A 27351-nucleotide genomic window follows, 5' to 3' on the forward strand; every position below is an offset into this window, starting at 1 on the left:
ATGTCTCACGTTGATTCCGGGTAAGTTTAACAAAATTGGTGAAGGGTTTTTCTCCACCCAGCCGATAGCGGTGTCCAGTGCACTGTTCCGAAGGTTGCACGGGTCCTCACCACCACCTGTCTGGCGGGTTGGGTGTGCTTCTCACCGCCCCGCATGGCAGTGTCATTATACTAGGCCCAGCCCCAGGAAATTCAGTAAATTTACGGATCAAGTTAGATATTTACAACCCCAAACTCATCTTGTAACCTTCAGACTGAGGGAATTCAAACTCAACAAAATCCAACCCTAATCATAGTTAGACGTTAGACTCCAGAGACTCCAACCCCAAGCACCTTCTGATCTGGTTGGAGATTCTCTCGCCTGAAACCCCTAACTTGTTAATAGTTAGCAAACGGGAGACCAAGTTTATGTGTGCGAAGCGCGAAGTTCCTAGGGTTATAGATGCTCTCTGGTGCTATCTAAGGCTCATTTTTGCAATATACGATAGCAATAAGTAAGAAATCCTTTCCAACGGGAGACATTGAGCCAGGGCGGGAGAAATTAAATCTCAAACGGGAGAACGGGAGATTTTGCAAAAGTGGGTTTTCGGCGGGAGATCTCCCGTCGAAAACGGGAGAGTTGGAGTCTCTGAGACTCTATGCCTAACGTACTATAAGTTATAACTATAATAACATAAGCATCTTTGCAGAGGAGACAGGAGGAGGAGGAGGAGGGAAACATGAATTTGCCATTTTATGTCATGATGATGACTATTGTCGTATTGACATGTCTGGGCAATTGCCTTCCAAACAACATGCCTTTTGCTGGATATCCTGATAGTGATGATGGTTCTGTAGGCCACCTAAGGTTACAAATAAACACCTATATGTAGACCTACAACGTAGGCCCTACTTGTACAGCAGTTGTAGAACCTATATGATGAGTATATCATAATACCTGTGTGGTTTGGGTTACACTGCAAAACTCCCTGATGACTAGAGCTACAGTGTAGATCTAGTCTTGCCTGTGTGACCGTACGGTAAACTTTCCAAAATTTCTGCTCGGGAAACTTCTTTTTATAGTGATGCACTGACTGGCGTGACTTCTCTCAAAGGGATAGGATTATTGCTGACTGTTATATAGAGATTTACATTTTGTGTCCCTGTGTACATTTGTACATGCACAGGTGTATTAGGTTACCGCCGGTAATGTATTTTATTGAAAACACCATCATGAATGGTTGAAATCCTCATTCCTTATAAAAGGATGGTACGTATTGGCGGGGATGAGGATTGAGCTTTTAACTTTTGCGAGATACATATGTAGAAACCTACATTGTAGTGAGAAACCACAAATAAAATGTTAGAGCAAAGTTAGAGCAAGAGATTATTATATCATCTTTGAAGGTTATTGGATGAAAATCAGTTTTGAAATGGCTAAAATATCCAAAAAACAAAGTAAAACAAAGCAATCCTATTCAATAGGCTTTGTTCCTGTAGTCTAGTATTACAGTAAAAGGCGGGTCCCACCTTTTATTGAGATCGCTCTGTTTTGGATATTTCAGCCATTTCAAAACCAATTTTCATCAAATGAATGATGACATACAACAATGTATTAAAATTGTATCCCAGTGTACCAAATGAAAATCAGCCAATTTGTTGAATTATTTATTTATTTTTATGCCTCCGCAACGAAGTGGCCGGAGGCATTATGTTTTCGGGTCGTCCGTCCGTCCGTCCGTCTGTCCGTCCGTACGTCCGTCCGTACGTCCGTCCGTCCCGTTTTGTTTTTGTCGATATCTCAAGAACCGTGTGGTGGTTTTACATCAAACTTGGTATGAGGGTATATCCTTGGGGGATAATACTTTGTGTGGATTTTAGGGTCACTGGGTCAAAGGTCAAAGGTCACAGGTTATTTTGTGAAAAAAAAATTTGAAATTTCATGTTTTTATGCCTCCGCCACGAAGTGGTGCCGGAGGCATTATGTTTTCGGGTTGTCCGTCCGTCCGTCCGTCCGTCCTTCCGTCCGTCCGTCCGTCCTTCCGTCCGTCCGTCCGTCCTTCCGTCCGTCTGTCCGTCCGTCCGTCCGTCCGTCCGTCCGTCCGTCCGTCCTTCCGTCCGTCCGTAATGAATTTTGTGGACAAGGTAACTATCAAAACCTGTTGAGGTATCCTAATGAAACTTGGCATGTATGTGTATTAGGGGGTGAAGTTGTGCCTATCAACTTTTGGGTGCACATGCTCAAGGTCAAAGGTCAAAAGGTCAAGGTCAAATACATAAAATTTCACTATTTCCACCATATCTATTGAATGCCTGAAGATATTTTCTTGAAACTTAGTGTATACATGTATTACCCAATTAAGATTCTCTGGTGAAAGTTTGCGTCATGAGGTCAAAGGTCAAAGGTCAAAAGGTCAGGGTCAAATACATGAAATTTCACTATTTTCGCCATATCTATTGAATGCCTGAAGATATTTTCTTGAAACTTAGTGTATACATGTATTACCCAATTAAGATTCTCTGGTGAAAGTTTGGGTCATGAGGTCAAAGGTCAAAGGTCAAAAGGTCAAGTAAAAATATCAAAACTTCTTTTTTTTCTCCGTGCCTTGGAAAATTGTTCAAGTATCTTCATGGAACATAGTATATACATGTACTGACTGGAAGTGATTATCTAGAGAATGTAGGGTTCATGGGGTCAAAGGTCAGGGGTCAAAGGTCAAGTGCAACACTTCAAAATTTTACTATTTCCCTCATATTTATGCAATGCCAGCAGGGTTATTATTTTTTTACACTTGGTGTATGCATGTGTAACCTAATAGAAATTCTCTGGAAAGTTTTTTTTTTTTCTTCTTTTTTTGCCTCAAAGGTCAAAAGGTCAAAGATCAAGTGAAAGTGCTGAACTAACTTTTTCCTCCATATCTCGAAGTGGCTCAAGTTATCTTGAAACTTAGTACATATTATGCATGTTCTACCTGAAAGTGATTATCTTATGAATTTTAGGGTCAAGGGCCAGATGAAAATGGTAACAATTTACTATTCAATTCAGAAATTGCACTTTTTCTCCACACCTGTACCTTGAAAATTACTCAATGCCTAAATGTATGAATGGGTCAAAGTCAAGTTAAAGTCCTTAAATCCCTAGATAAATGCTCTCCTATTCATTCAATTAAACCTAGGTCAATGAAGGTGAACATTCAACACATTTGTGACAAACTTGTCATTTCAATATTTTGCCAATTTTGTGAAAATGTAATCACACATTGTCCACATGTACTATCTAGACCTATTGGGAAAATCATGCATTATGGCGGAGGCATACCAGTCACCAAAGCGACATTTCTAGTTCTCCATATCTCGCAAATGGTTCAAGGTATCTTCATGGAACTTAGTATATATGCTTGTACCGATGGGCAATGATTATCTAGGGAAGTTGGGGGTCATGGGTCAAAGGTCAGGGGGGTCAAAGGTCAAGGTCAACTCCTCAAAATATCAGTACTTTCCCTAAAATGCAATATGCCTGAAGGTGTTTTTTTTTTTAACTTGATGTATGGCATGTATTACCCAATATATATTTTTGGGGAAGTTTCTTGCCGAAAGGTCAAAGGTCAAAAGGTAAAAGGTCAAGTGAAAGGGCTAAATTGCACTTTTTCCTCCATATCTCGAAAGTAACTCAAGGTATCATCATGAAACTTACATATTTATACATGTTCAACCTAACAGTGATTCTCTTTGGAACTGTGAGGTCAAAGGTCAAAGGCCAGGTTTAGATAATGCTATTTTCCCATTTGATACTGAAATTATGCTTTTTCTCAATACCTTGAAAATTACTCAATGCATAAACTTATAAAAGGGTCAAAAGTCAATTAAAAATCATCAGTTCCCCAAATACCTGCACTCTGACATTTTAATCATTCATGCAATTGAACCTAGTTCTAGGAAAGTGAACATTCAGCACATTTGTGTCAAACCTGTCATTTTAATATTTTGCCACTTGTGTGAAACTGTCATCACACATTGTCAAGACATTGTACTATAGACCTATTAGGAGAACCATGCATTATGGCGGAGGCATATCAGTAGCCGTAGCGATATATCTAGTTTTTTTTAAAGGTTGTACCCTGGGTTGCCAAAAAGTGGAAATTATTTTGGTGCTGGAGCTACATTGTAGCCACTGCACTGCACTAAATATAGCACATGCTTTTGCTAGCACAGCGTACTATGCATGCATAGTACATAGTATAACATGCAGTGGCATGGGAATGACTATGTATACGCACACATGTGCATGCATTTCTCTGCAGCTGTCCTCGAGTGGACATGAGGTGGCGCTACACAACGTGGTACCCCAGGGTACCGTAGTACCCCGGGGTAATGTGTGATATATCAAATGTTAACGTGTGATGTACGTTGTATCCAATGTTGAGGTAACGTGTGATGCATCAAATGTTGAATTTCTTTTATTTCATATGATTTGCAAGGTTTCTTCATAGGGCGTTCTAGCTCACAAAAAAAGTTAGAAACCTGAAGCCAAGTCTCAACCAAAACTATACCCTCCCTTTAAAAGCAAAGTAACAAAAGAGATAAAATCAGTCATAAATTTTGTAACAATTACAACAAATAAAACAGCATACAAACACCTGTTTGCCAAATCCAAGCCATTGCAATGTTTTGAGTTTGTGTGCAACATTTATCCATACATAAAAAATGAAGACGTCATCCTATCAAGATAGATAATACCTTCGTCTTTCATTGCAAAGCTCTTGTTACTGCTTCTTTAAATAATGCCGTGATTGGATTGTTGGTAGACGCTCAAGTTGTGCAAAATTGGAAATCGATGCATGCACTGCTGTGTATTGTGTCGCAAGTCTGCAGTTGTACACTGTACAATGTACATGACTGTAGGCAGGCTGACAGTGTACAAGTATGTATGTTGTACATGTACGGTATGTAAACACAGGAAAGAGTACAATTGGTTGTGCAGCTGTTTGTCGGGTATGTACATGTAGCATAGAGAGTGTTTGGTAAGACAAGCCAACATCCTCAGTAAGTCTTCAAAGACTCAGATATTGACACAAGATGTGACCGTTTACCTCCTTTGATTCCATGCTTGAACTCAGTAGGTCATGATGTGCAAAGCCTATATACACAAATGGGAATTTCAGCAGTTTATTTGAACCCGTTGAGCTATGAGGACGATCAAGTCCCGAGTATACTCGGGCACCGAGTATACTCAGGCAAGCGTCCATGAGAAATGCGTGTTATGTAGCATAATCAAACTGTCCTCGACGGGTTAAGGAATATGAGTATAAAAATTCCTCAATTCAATATGTACAGTGTAGAAAGGTACAGTAACTTATCAATTTCTATGCACAGAATGCATTACATGCTATTATATACATTTGTACACATCCATTACCATTTCAAGTTATGCTTGAACATTACTTCATACATGTACATTGTACTATATACCGGTTTAAATTGCTAATAACCTATTCAATCAATGCTTTTCCGTTGTCAAACAGATATTCAAAATAATTTTTCCTAATATAATCATGTACATTATTTCCCTGTAATCAAGGGTGTTTCCTTTTAACCATATATGCCCAACAGTACCCCGACCCCCTTCCCTAGTCAGGGGATACTTCAGGATGGGTACAGACACATTGTTACCTGTCCACTTGATCATGAATATTAAAGAAGCAAAGCATTTGCAAGCTTTTGTAGAATACAAGTTTAGATGCTTGTTGAATGCTTTGCTTTTTAATTTATAAACATTGTAATCATTCAGATTCGTAAAATGCATTACATCTACACTGCATACTTCAGTTTGTTAGATGTGGTAAGAAGATGTAATAACATTCAATCGTTTCTGATTTCTTTTTATAATATTAACACATTTTGCATGTTTTGTTTGTTTATCATTCCAACTAAAAAGGGGGCTAAATACAGAAGACCATAAGAATAGAAAGTTTATTTGAACTTTTAAATTTGCATTTAATAACAAGACGTTATCTTTTGTACAAAGAAATTGACTCTAATTTAAATTGGACCACCTGCTATTGCTCTGGCAACAAATATATGAAGAAAATGATACTGAAAAAAAAAGAAGAAGGTACAGCTGGTACAGGTTTGTTTTTAAAATGCCCTTTCTATTCAAAAAGTGTGTGGTATTAGTGTAGACTAGTCAAATCATATTGCCAAGAACACAATTATTCTCCAGATTCCTGACTGCAACCCATTACAATGTACTTATTAAAAGCAAGTAATTTGTATACTGTAAAAGTGGAAATTTTTGCGGTGTTGAAATTTTCGCGCATTTCGCGCAACCAGAAACTAGCGCGAAAATAAAAACATGCGAATATTTTTGCTTGCCATACATTCCTGTGCGTGATGTCTTGATTCCGCGGAATTAAAAACACGCGAAACTCTTCTGACCCGGCCTAGCGCGAAAAATTAGTCGCGCGAAAATATCCACTTTTACAGTACTCCAGTCTCACATCATAAAGCTCTTAACATACAGATCCTCAGATTTAAACTGCAAGGTGTTTCCAAAAGTATACAGTTTACGTCATCCTTGTGAACAGCTTGTGACAGAATATCATATATTGCAATCAATATCCATCTCTTGACACCCAAGTCAGTGTGCAGCTTGGTTCTCACGCTGTTCACTGGTGGGTGCTGTGGATGATTGAGTGTTGCCGTGGTGATGCATCAGAATCGACAATACAGTAAGTCCTCTCTACCATGCGTACACCATCAATGTCAGATTAGGCTAGCCAAGTGCAATCTAGTTTATCCACACAGACCCTGTTTTCATGTTTCTGCCTGAGCATGTTTGAGTGTGTACAAAAAAGAATTTAGAAAAGACAAACTAGACCTTCTGCACTGATGACTTGTGATAAAAAGATTTAAAAAAATGCACTTTGTAGATAACACCAGTTTGTCGATCTAAATTCATTCCACAAACAGTGAGTGGGTAGTGCTCATTTGTGCTTTTTGTATACAATATAAGGGTCATGGTTAGGGAATCTTGGATTACATTTGATGAATACATTGTAGTGCTAGCAGATGTAAATAGACCGTATGAAGTTGAAGTTTATGATAACACAAATGTACCTTGAACACTTTTTTTTTTTGATTTGAATTGGTGAACCGCAATTATCAGTATATTATGATGATGCTCTTTTTCATACTTAACTTTCCTTATTCTTTGATAGGGTGTCCTGAATAATGGGATGATTACAATTTCATGCCCCCAAATTGTAAATTGGTATTTCTTTTTTAATTGAACAGGTACTGTGTAGTATCAGTCAAAGGTAGTGTGATGTACAGTCTGAAAAGAGACTAGTCATTGCACTTGTTCAATTTCAGTCCGCTATATTAACCAATCAATATAGCAGGGTGAAGGTCCAATACAGCATTTATTATTCAGCCATTGTTGGCAGATTACTGTGTACATTGTACATGTGAGACTGTACCGGTGTGTGCTGTACTCTGATATTGTACATATTCCAAATTAATCCTTTGGTATTGTTTCACTGCAATGTCCTTGACACAATCAATCAGTAATATCTACAATTGTAGACAGAGCAATGCAGGCCTTTTTAGAATTGTTGAATAAGTAATGTGCATTCAATAATAATATTGTGCTGTGTTGTATAGTTTTATTTGAGTAGGAAAACAAATTGAATTATTTTTGAATATCATCTTTTAAATTTTTTTTTTCAATCCCATTGCAAACTTGGCATATGTTTTACAAACTGAAATCAAAAAGATAATTCACATATATGACTTTGGGAAGTTAAAATGCAGTATAGGACTTGCATTTTTAAACGTTGTCATGGTAGCATTGTACCATACAATTGTGCATTGTACCCTACTGGTACTGGACACAGACATTTAACCCGTTGAGGACGGACTGATTTTGCTACAACACTCACTTCCCATAGACACTTGCCTGAGTAAACTTGGGACTCGTCCTCATCTGGTTAAGATGCCAAAAAGTACAGTTTCTGCACACTACAACAACATAATGACAAACGTGTACCGTACTGTGAACAACAGAGTATACTGCTTTGAAGGACCTGTGACAGTGACTGATGTTCATAATATATCAGGAGAGTTCAATGAATTATACAAGCTGTGCACTATACTTGAGCCCAGGAAGGACTTTTGCTTTTGAAAAGTGTGTGCTTTGACAGGCCAGTATAAAAAGCCATAACAATGGGATCCATTTGTAATGCCATCCATGGTCCAGCCTCTCCCTCTCGAAGCCTATTGTAAGGCTCTTTTAATCCCTCCTCCTCTGGGCTGTGTTTCAAACAGGATCAGGTGGAATTAAGAAAGGTTCCTTTTTATAGGATTACACTGTATGTACATGTACATCCTAGTGAAACAGAAAAACAAAAGAAAACATGATAATACCTCTTCTTTGCCTTGCTGTGGGGGAGGGAGACTAGAATCTCCTATTAAATGAATCAAAATTTATGAAGTGCATTATATACTCTGTTGATAAAACTATGACAATGCCTGTTGATAGCATAAACGTGTAAGTGTGCTGTAATGTGTTTTATCGCTTTGCTGCTGATACTGGTAGTGATTAGAGGAATTTTGTGACATTGTCAATTATGTCTATATATTGCACCTAAAGTGTGTACTGGTTGATTGTACATGGTTTTTGCATAAATGGTAGCCGTCAGGTACACTGAAATAATCACTATCCTTCATTAATGAACTCTCCAGTAGAGAACATGTACCATCATAAGGTAGTATTTCTCTAGGAAGTTAAGATAAACAAGAACTTTTAAGTACTCTACGGGATATGTAATGAACTCTTCTGAAATCAGTTGTCAGTGCACACCTATCACAGCTTGTAAACATGTAAATTCTTGAAATACAATGTACAGACTTTGAGTGGCATCCACCTTTTGTACAATCGTGCCAATAGATCTTTGGTATTGGTGCATAAAGCCGCTGAGATAAGACGTATAGTTACAAAGTACTAATGGTGTGCTCATTGAATTCTGGCTTCCTAGTACCTACCCAGGCATACATGTACAACTCCCCCCCCCCCCCCCCAAAAAAAAAAAAAAATACAAAAACAAAAACAAAAAACAAAAAACAAATAAACAAACAAAAAAACAAACCCCCCCCCCCAAAAACAACAAAAACCCCCCCAACAAAAACAAAAACAAAAACAAAATAAACACCCAAAACAAAACAAAACAAAACAAAAAAACAAAAAAACAAAACAAAACAAAACAAAAACAAAACAAAAAACAAAAAGAAAAAACAAAAACATAAATCCAATACAAAACAAAATAAAAAATTCATACAAGGACATGTGCATGATAAAAGAGTGCTCTCTACTGGCGCAGACTAATCAAATGATTTTGCTTGTCACTATACCTGACATCCATATTTCATAGTGCTTGAATAGCCATTAATATGCTAATTGATTTATCCATTTATTTGATGACTTTAGTGAAGATGTGTTTATGGTAAGTCAAAGAATCATGTACTGCTGTATACATGCATGTACATGTACACTGTACCTTTCCAGTCAGACTTTAGAGTGTCTAGACGTTTCCATTTATGACGCAATATGAAATGACAGATATTTTTTTTTTCCTTTTTTGTTTGTTGAAGTGTCTGTACATGGACCCTTCTCTGGCTAAAAGCGCCTTGCACACGGCTTCATATACTCGGTTTGCTGATTAATCCTTGGAGATTTAAATCGCAATCCTTGGAGATTTAAATCGCAATCCTTGACAAATATTGTGTCCGTATTCATAGAGTAGGCCAGAGGAGAGTGTTCGTTGTTATCTTCCATTGCCATTTACATCACACAGATGTACAATTGTAGGTCCTCCCTAGTTATGAAACATCTATTCTGAAAGAGAGAAGAGACGATATTACAAAGAGATGAAAACAGACACAGGGAGGAGATGGATACTTGTGGGACGAAACAAACGCCGTTTGTTTGGTGCCGTCACATGAAATATAGGGTTTCCTCTCCTACTGCTGCGCATGATGGCCAGTCAGTTCAGCTTCTTGTCCACTCTAATTGGCTGTAAAGCCTGTCACTCAATAAATGAGGGCAAGCGTGTGATGTCTGCAGAGCATTTGTAGCACACGCGTGCACACACACACACACACACACACATGCACACATGATACAGACAGACTCACACACACATGCACACACAATCTCTCACACACACATACGCGTACACACACTACACACCTACAGACACATGGTCAAGTTTCTCCATCCGCTCCATCCTCTCTTCCTCTTCCTCTGTAAACCTTCAACTGTGCCAGCTGAGTGCCATAAATCTGCCTCGCAAATCTCAGCTCTACACTTCTGAAGGCATCCTCTCTCCTCCTCCTCTGAGGAGCGAGCTGTGATGTAAGTCCGGATGCGGGAGATGCTGGAATGTGTACTGCATTTCCAGTGGAGCGGCTCTTGTGCTGGATGATGCTCTCTCTCTCTCATTGTGCTGGCAAAGAAATGCCCTGAACGTCTTCCTTCGTACGTGGAATTGCTTGCTTTGTCTTCTTTGATTGGTGTTTGAAGCTCTCTACATGATACATACTTGATCATTACATCTTGGATGCTGTGTATATATTCATTTGACGATTTGAATTGTGGTGTAGACAGCAGTGGACATGTTTGATAATGCTTCATTCGTGAGATACAGAAATATTTTGTGAAGAAGTTGAATTTACAAGGAAAAGACTATGAATTCTTGCTGTGTAAAGGATGAAACATCTTGATGACATCATTGTGTAAAATGATTCAGTGATGGACATCAGCTGTTCCCACAGAATAATTTGCAGTCTCCAGGCCAATTGCTTCTTAATGGAGATTGGGATGGATGGCATCCGACATTGTGTGCTAATGACCGACTCTTGTCAGGCTTTGATCCTCTGCATTCCTTTGACAAATTGATGGGCGGTTCTTGACTTGGATGAGAGCCTGATTGCCACACATTTTGGTGTGAGAAAGCTATTAGCATGCATGATCATTATTTTTCAATGTAAATGGACTGCACCTAATACTTCCAGTTAAATATTTGTGAACACCGGCCCTGAATTTAGTGAAGTGAGCACTATGTTTACCTGATTGCAAGGAGTTCTGTTTCCCTGTATGTGGGTCTTCCATTGGTAGCAATAATGTTGCCCCCACTGAGCCATGCAACTAGCCACCGCAGTCCGTACAACCCCCCAGCCTGCGACACAGTGTGCCCCACCTGTCTGTCAAGGTATCACGCCGACAGTCACATTCTGAGAAAAGGAATCTTGGATGGCCAATTCCCACGGCGCAGAGCAGGTAGCAGTAAAGCGGAAAATCGTCGATGCGTCAGGGCGTTGAGACGTGAGGCGGCGTGGAATGATCGCTTCCATGTCTCAACAAAAATGACGACTGCCCTGAGGTTGGGTCCTTTTTTAGTGAGAGTGTGCCTTACTCTTTGCATATGTTTGTACATCGCTGAACAATATTTTTTTAATCAATGTGACATAGTTACGGGCATGTGTACGTGTAGTTCATGTGATTTCCTATGACATTTCATTATTGATTGATGTACACTGTATACTGCAGAATTTTATTTGCGAAATGTGAACAAGTAGGCCTATATCTATGTGAGAAATGGCTTTGAAACTACTGGTGATAAATGAAACTCTTAAAGAGTTTTAACATCCAGTCAAGCAACACTCAATGTGTATCCTAGAAACTTCACAGAACTTCATTACACTTCATGGAACACAGAACTTTCACTCTTCTTCACTTGGTCTAGTTTCATTATGAAAACAAAGGGAAAAAATGTGTTAATTTCCAGGAATTCAAAGTCATTCCTAGGGAAAATATCATGTACCAGTTATTGTGTTTATTTACTTTAATCCACTGTGATTAGTTATCCAATAATGGATTGGTCCTTGTATGGGTATTTTGATAGACATGCATAGGACATATTTTTGGTTTTGATATCGCTTTGTGCACCCAACAATTTTTCAATTCGTGTTGAGTGATATGTAATATGTTTAACTGTGAATTACAATTTTCAAGTTTTCTGTCATTCCATTTTTTAATTCTCTCGTCTAGCCCACTGGCCACCTATACCAGCCTCCAGGACAAGCACCTGGTTGGCTACTTCAACAACACCCGCATGAAGCGACACCTGCGTCGGGCGGGGCTGGTCACCCGCAACGGGGAGCTGGTGACGGAGTCCACCTACCGGCTGAACATGGCCAGGCGGGAGCACCAGCGCCATGTGCGGGACCTGATGGCCCAGGCCATCGTGCACAAGACCCTGGACTTGGAGCGACACCGGCAGGCCGACATCAAACGCAAGCTGGAGGAGATTGCCAAGGTGGAGCTGGTCCGGCGTGTCAGGGTGAGTTGGAGGACATCCGTGTCTGCACGGTCCCAATGTTTGCAGTTCTGTGCTATTCACCATCAAACAGAGACCAACGGGTTTGCTGGTATCAAGGTCTATTGTACAACCTGTACATAGTGTTAAACATTAGGCATCACTTCACACAAATTATGATGTTTTGTTTTTAAAAAGAGGCAAATGAACTCAGTGATCCGATTCTGTGACTTGTTGTATACTCTGGTAATCAGAGCATTACAATGTGACCGTGCATCACAAAACCAACAAAAAATTGCCCGCCCTGATACTGTGCGAGGACTCCAAATAGGTGAAATGAGTCAATCTATTCAATCTTGATTTTTCAAGTTTTGAGTTTTCAATATTTTCTGAAAGAGCTATTGTTCTTCTACATTATTCTGTATGAAATAAATGGGACAATTGTAGTTTTTCTAGAACACATTTTTGTAGAATAGTGTGATTAGGCGTGTCTTTATAGAGACCCCCTTTTTTCGTAAAAACCCTTTTATACACACTCTTTACACCATATGCTAAAAGTGCGGGTGCTTGTCCTGATTTATGTGATTGCATTCTACCCATCCCAGATGGACCGAGCGAGGAAAGGGGACGAAGACATTACCCCCTTCTTGAAGCCACGGGGGCGGCCCAAATCAGCCTACGCTCACCAGTCCACCAGACCTCAGCCTCCCTCTGGCACCAGACCCTCCACAGCCCCTGCAAGGCACCGACCAAAGAGGGCGGTAAGCACTAAAACACTTCTCTCTTTCTCTATTCGATGCTGTTATTTTAACAGCAAATGTCATGGAATTCCACAGGCCACCCAAAGAAAAAAACTTTGTACCATTAGGAGTACCGTAATAATTCTTAAAAAGACAACGTAATGGATGTGAAAGATGGTATACCAATTAGCAAGCAATCAATCCATCGTTTTTGTGCAATGTTTTCAAATTTTGCTATTTAAAAGAGTACATTCATTTTGCAGATCTAGAGCTACATGTTTGCTTGTAATTGTACGTGCAGACTAATGAATATTGGCCAAATACAGAGTGTAACTTTGTTTAATACATCATTAACCCATTAAGACTAGTTCCAAGTACCTACTCCGGCAGTTGTCTATGGGAAATGTGTGTTTGGATAGCGAAATCAGCTTGTCCTCACCGGGGTAATGCAGCAAGTGTTTTGTAATTTACTGACGATCATGAGATTTCAGACACCTTTAAGAGCATATTGTCGTCCTCTAAAAGAAATTACTATTTTGAACCGTAGGGATTCAAACCAGTCTAAGAGTGTCCTGTCAGTGTCTGTTGATAAAATTTAGTAGCAGTTTTATAATCAGACATTCAAAGTCTGTGTTCTTCATCTCTATCAATCTTTATTTTGAAATCTTCATAGGAGTCTTGTGAAGTGTTATCAATATGTTTATGTATCATTCAATTAGATTGAACAAACTTTTCATCTTTTTTTATTGCCATGTATAGATGAAAGTTGTGCCATGCATATGAATACACTGGCACCAGCTATGATCCAAAATGTATTAAAAATCAATTGTTTATGCTTTGTTTGATCTGATTATTCACACCCATTATTGTATTGTATTGTATTTTTTTTTTTTTTGGTAGGGTGTGGTGTACGTTGACCAGGATGGCTTTCCGGTTCATCGGGAGACACCTAGGTCAGATACTAGTGAGGAGGTGGACTCTCCCGCCCTCAGAGAGGTGAGATAATAGTATAAATGTCAATGATGATGACGATGATGATGATGACAACGACCATGATGATGACAACGACGATGATGATGATGATGGTAATGATGTTGATGATGATGGAAATTAAAAGCACGTACAAGAAATGGAAAATATTACTTCATACTTATTTTAATTTCTCAGAAGTGTCAGACGTTGTTTGCCCATAATGCAAAGTACAACCTCAAAGACACTAGTTATGTTCCCACTTGGGATTATTGTGAAAAACAAGGAGAGTCTGGATGAATCTAGTCCATTCCAAGTATGTGTTTGAAGTTGATATTAAAAGAAGAACTAAAATGTCAAATAGTTTTTCTAATAATTCCATAAATTTTTCTTTCATACAGCAGTGTCTATTAATATGAAAGCTTCATAATTCAATTCAATACTTTGTCCTTGGTTTCATCAATCCCGTTCCAGTTGGATCCCAAAATTCTCAACAAGATTTCCCTGAACCTGAGGCCGGAGGAGAAAGAGGGTCTGTCCCCTTACTCACCAGACATCACCCCACGACCTCCCCCATCAAGGGCCAAAGGTCAAAGGTCGCCCCGAAACAGAACTGGTGGAGTGGTGTCGAAGTCAGGCAGGGGTTACAAGCCAAAGTCAAACAAGGTATAGATCCCTTAGTAATGCTCTTTTGTATCAATCAACAAAGTTGTTGGCTTACTTTCTCCATTACTTAGAAAGGTTATCTTTACAAATGTATTTTGTATTTTTCATACAATTCATATAATTTGTTTATATCATTTATTGCAAAAAGTGCAGAACGGTACTGTACAGGTATTGCTGTTATTACTGGAATATTTGGTTCCAAATGCATCATGAGCAACAACATAATCCCCATGTGTGTGCACAACTTACAAGTGGTATGTCAGTATGCTTACACTGCATGACTGTACAAGTGCCAGTAATACCTATGTAAAACACAGTGGCCCGAATTCACGAAGATGGTACAAATGAAACCATGGTTTAAACCGGGGACAAAAACCATGGAGCGCCAAGTGTCGCACAGAATATTTGGTTATAAAATCAGTCATTTCGTGGATGAAATGATTATTTTGTAACGAAATGACAACATTTTGTAACTAAATTAACATTTCATCCACGAAATGATAATTTCGTTAACAAAACGGTCATTTTGTCGACGAAATGACCAATTTTGTAATGAAATATACCGTGAGACACTTGTCGCTCCATGGTTTTTGTCCATGGTTTAAATCATGGTTTCATTTGTACCATTTTCGTGAATTCGGGCCAGTATGTTTGTTTTTTTCTGCACTCATTGCTTCGACATACAGTGTAGGCAATGAAACAAATTTGATACAATCTTATCAACCACACACACACACACATGCACACACACTCACACATACACAGTCATAACGATGAGGAAGAACATGTATCTATTTTCGAAAAGAGTTAAGGAGCAACCTGTCAGTTTAGAAGATTTTCCCGTTTTAATCATTACTGTCAAAATCTTAAAAGTCCTGAACTGCTTTTGATTGATAGAATTCGGTCACATGTAACCCATTGCAGGTACTCTTACAAAATTGTGATGTATACAATAACTATTCTATTCAGTGATTTTGATCCTGAAATGCAAATGATTAACAAAAAACACTTCAAGTATAAAACTCCTTGAGTGCACTGCTTTGTTGTCCTCAATGGAAGGACTGGATGACACTGTCCTCTCCCAAGAGATTTCTGGAACAAGTGGTGCTGTAAATGTCAAACATTTCAAAAGCAGTGTCTGAGGAGAATAAAATTGCAGTCATGCACTTAAAGATGGTTAATATTCTACATCGTAAATGATATTGGGTGAAGCCATTGAAATTCTCCTAATTGTAAAATGTATTTCCAACTTTTTTTTCATATTTCTGTTTGTCTCATATAATTGAGAGCCGTGCGTGACATTTAACAAGATTACATTTCTCTTTGTACAATCTCTTATCTGTCCCACCTATAGTAGCTCCATTTATTTATCTGCTCCTATTTTTTCTCATCTCCCTTTCTGTGATGTAATGTTTCTACTGTATTGTGGGGTCCTTGATACTGTCTTTTCTTGCTGAAGTTTCTGCACAGTTCAAAGCTCAGCAATATCTGCATTTTTGTTTCTGTTCCCTTGTGCTTCTTTGTCTTATGTGTAGCGTTAATATTGATCAATCATGCCCTAAACACTAGAGCAGCACTTATCAACCAGTGGGCCGCGAAGCTCTCCCAAAGAAAAGATGAAAAGAAATATTCATATTTGATGTAATTGGGCCTCAAAAAATGTACTAGTAATAATGTATAAGAGCAAAAGTAGACCACAGGTTAACAAAGGTTGAGAAGCATGGCAGTAGAGTACATGCCTTTTTTTTGCTTCGTCTCTATTTATTTCGATTGATTGTAATGTTCTCTATCAACCTCTGTTATTCTGTTGCCAATGATTCCACTTTGTTTGTACTGCTTTTGTAAATCTACATTTATGTATTTCAAGTTTCATGTGGTATCCCCATGCATGAAATAATGGTAATTATACAGTGATACCTGCCATAACAGCAACCTGTCTATAGTGGCCACCTGCTGTATACAATGTAGGCCACTGAAAAACATTTCCCCTTGAGAGAAAAGCTACGTTAAAGATCCTGTCCCTAGGGACCACCCGTCTATATTACAACAATTTTTTTTGGGTGGCCGCTACAGAAAGGTTTATCTGTGTTATGCAAATCTGTCCCTCATTTCTGTTCTGTTGTCCCTAGTTTTTTTTTTTTTTTTTTGCACCTATCACCTAATTATGATCAAATGTATGACTCTTTGTTCCCTTCCCCATCCCATCCCATCCCCTCCCCCTCCCACCCCTTTCTCGCCCCCTCCCTGCTTGTCTAATTCAGGGCTCACTGGCCCTCCACCGCAAGGAGCCAGCCTACCCCCACGCCACCCAGCTGCAGACCATGTGTGATGTCACGGTGCGTTACCGTGGCACTGGCCTCAAGATCGAGTACGAGCGCGACGACAAGAGGGATGAGGTTCAGGTCTACCAGCAGCACTGCGGAGGAGAGAACCTCATGGTCTTCTCTGGCTTTGCAGAAAAAGGAAGTGAGTCAGTTAAAAGAGAAAAACAAAACCAAACAAAATCAACAATCATTTGAACATAAATTGCACTGAAATCCAACATACTGCAAAACCAGAAATTCTCATGTGCATCTTAATCTTGTGAATTAAAATGCATGAGAAAGTTCTGGTCGACACTGTAATGCATTGGATGTATGTGGCAGTTGGCGAAAAATTCATGCGGCAAAAAAGGCCGTCTGTTCCAATTTGCAAAAATTTTATACCATGAATATATCTTGCTTTACAGTGTAATAAATTGATTATTGCAATTCAAATGTCCGGTATGAGTAAATCAAACCTACAAGATGAACATGTCTATTTGTCCTTTGTGGATGAAATCCTTTTTGTGTATTCTGTTTTTATCATGTGGGTGTGACTCTGATGTACCATACCATACATCCACCACAGCTGACAAGAATACAGTAACCTGCACCAGTGTGCTTGCTTATAAAGCTTGGATTGACCATATTTTTCTATGGAAACATGACATTATCTTGGCAGTGTAGTGGTTAAATTGTTTATCATTCTCTGTAATGTAATAAACGGCAATATAACTATGGGTATGATTAAGCTACATTGTAATAAAGTTATGAAGGAATGTAACAATACTTGTGATAGTATAGAATGATGGACTTCCTTTCATTGTGTGTATGTCAAATGCAGTATGGTTCACAAGGTGTAGTGAGACCACAGATACAGGCATAGCACCAGCTGCTACATGTAAACATTGATTTTTCTCTTCATTTCTAGACGACCTCATCTTTGTGTCGAGGCGTCACCGTGGTTACCCGTTTAGCGTGACTTTCTTCGTCAACCGCGTCCAAGTGCTGCGGCTCAGCGCTTGCTGCGAGTACAAGTACACTCCGGGCGCATTGCTTGGAGGGTCAAAAGGTCACTTCAAGTTCATTGGTGTCCATGGAGCATCCCCATGCTATAGGTAAGAAAATCAAACTATTGTTGTTGTATGTTATAAAATGTGTGAAGCAAGCAGGCTACCAGTGTGTGTGATTCATACGTGTCAATGGAAAGAGTTGAGCCTTTATCAATTGAAGGATTACATTATAGGAGCGCTTTATCAGTATCATTGCGGTGTATGAAAAGATAAAACATTCTATCTAGGCAAGTAGTTATTGAGAATTCTTGCCAGCGAAAACCCAAGATGATGGATGCCTGTTTAAATTACTGGAGTGATGAGAAATGGTTGATGTGTGTGATCTGAATGGATCAATCCAGATATGAACATATTTGATAATCTGATCAGTGTTGAATCTCAGTTTTTCTTTTAGACTTGCATCTCACCTTTTCTCGAAGAGCAATGTACCAGAACCTTTAAATAGTCTGTACTGTATTATTGTATTAATACATTCTTCTTTCTCCAAAGGTGTCTTGTGGAGGCGGAGCTCGCACGGAGAGAGAGGCAGCGTTACAAGGACGTCCAGACAGACGTCGTGGTCCCTCCACCTGAACCTGTCCCCGAGTTTGCCGGGATGTCCACCCAGACCGAGCCGGGGGAGGAGGAGAGCGAGAAGAAGGAAGAGTCGACGCAGAAGGATGAGGAGGTGGAGGAGGAGGAAGGTGAGGAGAGTGGGAGTGGTGGAGGGATGACTAACAAGGATGGAGGGAGGAGGAAGGGTTCAGACCACTCCAGTGGGGATGAGGGTAGCTATGGCAACAGCTTTGAGTGCCTCTCCAGTTCTGAGGAGGAGGCTAATGGTCCATCCTCTCGGAATGATAGAGGTGATGGTGTTGCTGTCACTGGTAATTCTGAAACAAACGGGAAAGAGAGGAGTAAATCGAAAAAGTCTGGTCAAAAGTCTCATACAGTTGTTAATTCAAGTGGAGATCATGGTGGCAAGAAGGACGTAAGTAATAGTCGGGTCAAGCAGAATCATACCATGGTGAAGTCTTCAAAGGAGATGCAGTACAAAGGCATCATTAGGCAGAGTAGGAAACCCACGAGAAACAGAGGAAATGGGCAGGACATTGATGCAGGTAGTGCAAGAAAGAACCGTGCAAGTCGTGGCGGGAATCACAGAAAGAGGGCACGGGATCGGAAGAGATCCGATGGTGATGATGATGATGATGCGGGCCGGGGCGTGGCTGGAAGATTGAAAGAGGGGGCATCGATGAGAGGGAGAGAGGATGATGGAGTGGGAGAAGGAGGTGGAAGAGTAGAGAGAGGAGAAGGCGAGGGACGGGAAGACAAAGAGACGTGGCGAGAGACTGATAAGGGGGAAGGTCAGGTAGATGTGGGATCATCTTCAGTAAACATGGCAAAGCAGGAGGGTCCAAAGGGTGATGGGGGTGATGGGGACCAAAAGGGGGAGAAGGAAGGGAGTGGCGCCCCCAGTGTTACCCCGGAAGAAACCCAAGCAAGGGATCTTTCCTTAGAAGGGCTGACGATAGAGGAGACTGAAAAGAATCTCGGTTCATAGGGTAGAACATCAACCAAGCTTTGGAAGTTGACAGACCGTTCTTGATTTTGAAGAACCTTTGGGAATTAAAAGTGCACACAATCTTCCTTCCTTGATTAATCTTGTCAAACGAACAAATGATAATAATCTCAACAAATGAACAATTGAGCAGGTGAACAGAATGAAAAATTGCTGCATATTTTGATTGCCATTTATTTCGTGTAAAGTACCCTTTATTAGCTGCTGTTTTGGGGGACTTGTTTGAATATTTCTTTCCAGTTGAAATCATTAACTGTATCTGAAAAAAAAAATAATGTAAGACTATACATTCATTCCATCTCTGTTTATGGAGATCAAACTGCCTTGAATTTTGCAAAAATAACCATTGTGCTTTTCATTTTTTTTTTCCATAGCATTTTTATGTTTTTTTTCCATAGCATTTTTATGGTGGGTGTGTTGTGGATGTCAAATCAGAATGAGAATGTGAATTCTTATGTAAGTGCCAAAGGAGCATGAACAAGTTGTATTGTGTTTGGGGTTAATTGAAATTTTGTATTCTTGTAAATACAGTTTTGGTGAAACTTTAAGGTGCTTTGTGAAGTAGAGGTGTTGTCAAGCCTACTGTATGTGCAAAGACAAATGAATAGTGGAACCAAAATACTACAGACAGGACAAGCAACATGGTGTACATCATGCTCTGAAGTGAATCAGATTCGATGGTTTTTGTGTACAGGTGGTCACTAAAACATGTTTGCAAACGAAATAACCTTGAATAGGGTCATGCTTCACTTCTGCTTCAGTGGGAATGACTCAAAGTTGCCCCTTTGAATCACCAAATATCATCCATCACATCACAATGCATGCCTCAAAGAATGAGCAATTTCATACTCTTCTCACCATTTGCACACTTATCACCTCTCTGCTGCTCTCTGTCACACAAGTGTATGTTCTGTGTTCTGCCTTGTTCTTGCAAACCTTGTGCATGTTTATCTTCCTCATTCTCCTTGTATACTGTAAAACATGATATATTCGCGGTATGAAATTTTCGCGAATTGGAGCCGACAGCCCTTTTCGTGGCATGAAATTTTCGCGAATTGCCACTGGTGTTCAATGCATGTAGTGTAGACAAAAACTTTCGTGTGCATTTTAATTTCGCGAATTTTGGCGCTCACGAAATTCGCGAAATTAAAATGCACGCGAAAATTTCTCGTTTTACAGTAGTTTTATACAGTGTGCATGGCATAGCTGTTCAATCAAGATTGTATCCTAACATGGCATGTGCTGGAACCTTGGATGAAATGTTACTGCTTGAAGTGGTATGGTAGAAATTGCTATCATGCACGGCTGGCTGTTATTAAACTGAAAAGCCCTTCGATTAATTTTAGGCACAGTTAGGTCCAGATTTTGTTGAGACATCCTTTTGATGCTAATAAATAGAGAAGAAATAGTCCACATGTGCAGGATATTGAAAGTCTTATGTTATAGATTCCAAATCAGACTGCATCCCATAGCAAATTAGGATACTGTTATGCGTTCCTGCAGATCAAAATTGAGGTCCAATTTATATCGTGGTGTGCATATACATGTACGATTTACATGTATGCAGGCACCAATGTTCACAAACTGCAATAGTATACAGCGCAAGATGTCATTATTGTAGAGAACCTTGAGAGGGGATTATTCTACCCCAAAGTAGTTGCAGTGTGCAGCAGCAGCGGGAATGTGAGTTAATTAGAAGACAGTAGAGATGGTACTTTGTATCTCTTTCTATGGCAGTGAATCTTACATTTGAGGTCTGATTTCCTGGTACAACGGGTGAGGAGAACAATAGATTTCCTGGGAATTTATTCTGGTATGTGCAGGGATGCCGAACGCTAGCCAAGATTTGAGTATTAATCAGTTGATGAACAAAAAGACTGGCACATTGGCACATACAGTATAGAAATATTTGTGTACATAGGTGTAAATAAAGGAAGAGAGATTTTTAAGAATGGTGCATGCATGTAGTGTAGATACAATACATGTATGTAGATAGATAGATATAACATTATCGTTAGTAGGTAGGTACACATTGTAGATAGATAGATTGATAGATTGATAGATTGATAGATAGATAGATAGATAGATAGATAGATAGATAGAAAGAGAGATATACAACTGTAGGTAGGTAGGTACATACAATGTAGGTAGATAGATACTTTTGTAGATCTCTAGATCACTAGATAGATAGATAGATAGATAGATAGAGATAGATAGATAGGTAGATACTAAGGTGAGGGATGAATATGTAAATAGAATATCTGTAACTAAAACTAGTTGGATAGAAAGAAAGTGAGATATACAAGATATGTCAAAGTAGGGAAATTTATCTTGTATACAGTGACAGACCAAGAGATGTATGTGTGAAGAGGTGGCAGAGAAATTCATGAAAAGGAAATGAGAGTCTGCCTCCGTACAAGCAACAAACAAACGAACTTCTCTAGCTGAGTGTGTTTTGAAGCAGATCTAATTATTTTCAGGCTACATCTGCACCTAAAGGTGGGCAGTAATGGCCATTAGTGAGCTCCTGCTTGCTTCATGAATGACGCATGATTTCTTCCCACGAGAAATCAGGCTGAGGGAAAAAAGTCCTACCCTTGCCAATTAGCGTAGAGTTTTGTGTGTACGTTGTAGTTGTTGCATGCAAGCTACAAAACAGCATGATTCCATGCTACATATGTGTCTGTTTTGCTTTAAAAAAAAAAAAAAATGTAATTTAATTTTTATTTTTTTATTATTATTATTATTTTTTTTTTTGGGGGGGGGAGGGGAATGGAACGAGGATGGACACGTGTGCTTCTTACGTACTTAAATAGAAATCTAGTGCTTTGTGTTTGTTTTCAGTAATTTACAAGAGTGTTGTTTTTTTTTTCTTTTTCCACTGGTAACAGTGAAACAAAAGTGCATGTCTATTAAAGCAGAAAGGAACTAAATTTACAGTAGGCAATTCAGCAAAGATAAAAAAGCAATGATGGATTATTAGGATATATGGATTTTCAGTTATGAAACCTGAATCTCATAGCAAATGTGGAGAAAACTACATGTACTTGTCCTCAATTAGAAACTAAAAAATTGTTTAAGTAGTTACAAATTCAGCATAGAAAAAATTGTATTTAGTAGTTACAAATTGCTTTTTTTTTTGGGGGGGGGGGGGCAATGTTGTTGATTGTCCTTGCCTGACAAAAAGGAATATATCAAAATAACGTAAGTCTGTTGAAAGAGTGAAGTTCTGACTCAGTTACATTGCATCACCAAATGTCCTCAGGATTATATAACATACTAGCCATGATATTAACACAAGAGGTTGTGTTTGTATTAAACCTACTTGTAGTCTTTTATGACCTATGTATGTATAATTTATACCGTTGCTACCTGTGTACTGAATTTGTGCAGAATGTGCACTGTATGAGTGTAATATCAATAAAGAAAAATAAACATTGTTGCAAGGAAATATTGAAGTGGTTATTCTCCTTTAACCAGGAATGTCAGAGTTACAATCACAGTTGTTAGAAAAAAATGCATATATTATCTTTCTATTAATTCATATGTTTATCATCTTATTGTGGGGGAGGTACTGGGCTTGTTTATTTCATACTCTGTGCATTGCAGATATATTAAACTGAATGTGGAAGGCTTTAATGGTTGCAAACTAAGCTACAGGTTGTATACCATTCACATTGCACACATTGTTGCAGTTTGTGCTTGTGCTCAAGTGCACTACAACATGTGCAAGTGAAGGGATCTATGGGAAGTTTATAGACACCAGTTTAATGTAATGAATTTGTTTAGTGCTAGTGAAGTTTTCTGAGATGTTTTATGATGTACACTGTTAGAATTCACTCCAAAACTCTCCTGTCCAATGAAAACAGACATTACTACATGTAAAACACCTGACGTGTACCAGCTCTGTTTACAGTACAGGATGTATTAACATTACACACATACTTGCATTCGCAGAATATTCTATCATGGTTAACATGTCATGTGTTACTACCATCCACAGGCCTTTGATAGCATGTTCTTTGCCCCCCCCCCCCTTTTTTTTTTCATTCATCTTGATTATTCATTAGTGTTTCTTCACTTTGATATTCTGGAGTGTACAAATTGTATGTAAATGTGTATGGTGTACACTGGTGTCAGCTAAGAATTGATTTCACCTGTTTGAAAAATACTTGTAGGTGTTGAAAGTAGACACTGACAGTACTTCCAATATTGAACAATAGTATGATGTACAATGAACACTTTTATAGTCTGAATGGGGAGTCTGTGGTTATTGTTGTTTTAGAGAGATAGGGTAACTCTAATGTACTCTAATTGTAATTTGCAGGGGCGGATCCAGGAATTCCGTAAAGAGGGGGCGCGTTTACAAAATTAGATGGGGGGCGCATGCACCCCTCCCCCATTTTTTCTTTTTATTTCTTTTGTTTCAAAAAAAGATAAAGGGGGGGGGGGGGGGCGTGCACCGGTTGCGGTCCTCCCTGGATCCGCCCCTGAATTTGGAATGATGTGGGATAGTTTCACTGTTTGTAAATGTAGACCAGTATGTTCAGGTGCTTTTAGATTCTTTTACCCACCATTTTTTGATTGTTAGATAGCAGTGTGTGAGTATTTAATACTTTAGATGATAATTTGATTCAGCTCTGGTGAACTTTTTACTTCTTCTTGTAACTACCTTTAACCTGTCCAAATGCATTCTGAGGGAGACAAGCTTTTAGTTTTAGACTGACATACACACTGTTGTACATTTATATGTAGTGATTTAAGATTTGGGTAGTGTGGACAGTATACAGCATTAAGCCTTGAAACTACAGTACATGTATGTTTAGCATGATTATGGTATCATACATTGATTCTATCAGTATTAGTCTGCTTGAGGCAGAGTTAATAGAGACGTGGTGTTTTACAGTGTAGAAAATCAACTACACATGTACAATTTTTACAGTGTAGAAAATTATGTAGACACATACAACTGCACAATTTCTACAGTGTAGAAGATTAACTACACGTGTACAAGTACACTGTAGTATAGCAATGCAAGGAGAATGTCTGTTCATGATGTTTACTTTTAAGGCATCTGACCTAACAGCAGAGCAGCACTGCAGAGTGATCTTCTGCCTTCATTGCACAGATGCACATATCGTCATGAATAGCTGTGAGGTTTTTCTAGAAGATTGCAAGAACCAACCCACTAATTTCATCCTTTGCTTTCCTATTAAATAGTTTTATAACAATTACCATAATATTGTTTAATATGTCAATCAACCATTTCAGCCTCTACACGTATGACAATTCTTTGTCTTTTTTACTCTCTGTACTCTTTTAATAGACACTTGCTGATGGAAACTTTTGACTGAATAATGTGAACTTGTTTGTGTGATTTTGTGTTCATTATCATTCACATGTTATGACTCCTCATTAATTCATGTATAGCAATACGTGTACCACAAATATTTGTGATTGCTTCTTTATGTTTCAGGATCCTGTTTCTTTGTGTTTGTACTGATATCTTGTGATTCTTGCCATCTCTGAATAAATCAATCATCTTCACTTCTTGCCTACTGCACTCACTGTGTGAAATCGTCCTTAATAAATTCATTTTTCAAAACATGTCACTTCATTACTGTTATTTTTGTGCTCCATGCATAACCCTTGGTTCTCTCTCTCTCTCTCTCTTATAAAAACTGCAAGAAAGGGCAAGTCAAGTCATCCACTAGCACACAAGCACTTTAGTTGGACTTCTTCAAGCCCACTAACATTTTCCTTGAAAGAAACTCATAAACACACATGTATGTATTTCTCAAGAATTCATCTACAATTGTATCTGCACAATTAAATGCTTTATAATTTCTGTCAATATATAGGCCTATCATTTAACTTAAAGTTCACAAACAGTTGAGTTTTAGCCCACTAGCTTCTGGCATTAACATTTTTTTCATCTATTTGTCCTTTTTAGTATCACACATGCACACATAAAATCTTTGTCATTGCATCTCTGACAATCACATCATGCAAAATACATTATGCCTGTATTAAAACAAACAAAGATTCCCCTAGAAACGAAAGAAAAAGAATACTCAAGTAAATGGATAATAACAAAGCATACAGATTATTCCTGGTGGCCACAACACATACATCTACATAGTCAAATCACTTGAAACTTTGGTGTTCCTTTTTGGTGGATGACAATACATCCCAGTATTCCAGATCTCAGCATCAGCACATGCACAAAGCAGTCATTTTTCTCTCTTACATTGTATTTTCCTTCTTACATTGCATCTTCACTCTTACATTTTCTTATCTTTCAGTATTATATCTCCTATCTTCAGTAATATGTTATCTTTCTATTTTTTCTTCCAAATCTTCACTCATATATATATTCTTATCGTCTTGCCTTTAATATGTTTTCTCTTATAATTATTAACTGATCATTCCAGTACTTATGTTGGGCTGGTTGCTTACAAGCTTGAAAAGAAATCCTCTTTCCCTTTCATCAAATATAGTCAGCTATGGATTCTAATAATCCAGCTATCCTCCCAGTATACCACACAGCAGGCCTACATCACTCTGAAGGAGTTTTGTAGTAGGACGTTAATAAATCGTAGATAGTTTATCCTTCTACCTATCAATCGCTGTTTTCAAGACACGATAAAATACCCCCCGCTTTGGAGCTGGGCCTGGAGTTGATGAAGTTGCAGGAAATGGTCCTCTGATTGAAAGTTCAATCATTACACTTCTCCCGTTTAGCAAATACACAAGAGAACATAACGCGAAACAAAATATGATTTCGGTAAATAAAGTGAAATGGCACAATGTTGAATGCTCCACAAGATGGCAAAATTAGAGATGGAAAGAGAGAGAGATAGATTGAGAGAGAGGGAGAGAGAGAAGTTCGCGAGTCGGATGTTTGGATTTAGATGATGAGGTTGGGCGAATTTACAACTTGACGTTTCTGTGCTTTTACGTAGAAAGCTGGTCAAGGAGTGTAGTGAGCGTGTATTGTTGAATTTTGTGAATGAATATTTGTAACAGGTATGCGAAAATTCTTTGAGACGTGAAGTGGAAGAAGAAGGAGATTGGTTGGAAAGTATGTCCATCTCGCGTTGCCGTAGTGACCGGAGGAGTAACTGGAGTGGAAGTTACGTTGTTCACGAGGAATTTCAGATAGATGATAATATGAGTGCTTGCGATGCAGTGGACCAGAGCGGTCGTAAAATTGTGCTCGTATTACGTTGTAGTGTGACCATGAGCGGATATGGTCAGTGCGTGGACGAAAACAATACTTGGTATTAAAAGTGAGAAAATGAAAGCATGACTCATTATGCTGCTACAACTCAATTCCTCTGTGATTGCAGTTCAGTCATACAAGATCTTCAGTCCACAAAGGAAAACAACCACTCTTTCTTTTTTTTTTTTTTTTTTACCAGTAGAGGTGGCTGACAATCACACTACTAGCTATAGATGCATGATCATCAAATTAATTATTTAAGATGTTAATTCCTACAACTACTAGCAGTCAAATACCGTCACCCGCTTGGGGTCTAGTCATGTGCTTAATCTAACCAAGTTGCGAGCTGTTCAGTGAATGGGACAAAAAAAAAAACCAGGATGTGAAAGTCTCTAAAAACCACAGTGAAAGGATTATCAGATTACACTGAAATTGCCCACACTCATTAGGCACATTTTGTTCCTT

The 27351-nt window shown here is 38.8% G+C and overlaps 1 protein-coding gene across 1 annotated transcript in view; it reads left to right on the forward strand.

Moving 5' to 3' along the window:
• Positions 1-27351, forward strand: part of LOC140239661 (uncharacterized) — a 35722-nt gene continuing 8371 nt past the window's right edge. Inside the window, exons 1-10 of the mRNA XM_072319491.1 lie at positions 1-20; positions 11117-11416; positions 12085-12376; positions 12958-13113; positions 13993-14088; positions 14536-14727; positions 16989-17193; positions 17959-18145; positions 18590-18767; positions 18915-18921. Of these exons, the coding sequence (XP_072175592.1) occupies positions 1-20; positions 11117-11416; positions 12085-12376; positions 12958-13113; positions 13993-14088; positions 14536-14727; positions 16989-17193; positions 17959-18145; positions 18590-18767; positions 18915-18921 (1633 nt within the window). The remainder of the gene's footprint in view (positions 21-11116; positions 11417-12084; positions 12377-12957; positions 13114-13992; positions 14089-14535; positions 14728-16988; positions 17194-17958; positions 18146-18589; positions 18768-18914; positions 18922-27351) is intronic.

The sequence above is a fragment of the Diadema setosum genome, chromosome 16 (genome assembly GCF_964275005.1).
Source record: "Diadema setosum chromosome 16, eeDiaSeto1, whole genome shotgun sequence".
Taxonomy (NCBI): Eukaryota; Metazoa; Echinodermata; class Echinoidea; order Diadematoida; family Diadematidae; genus Diadema; species Diadema setosum.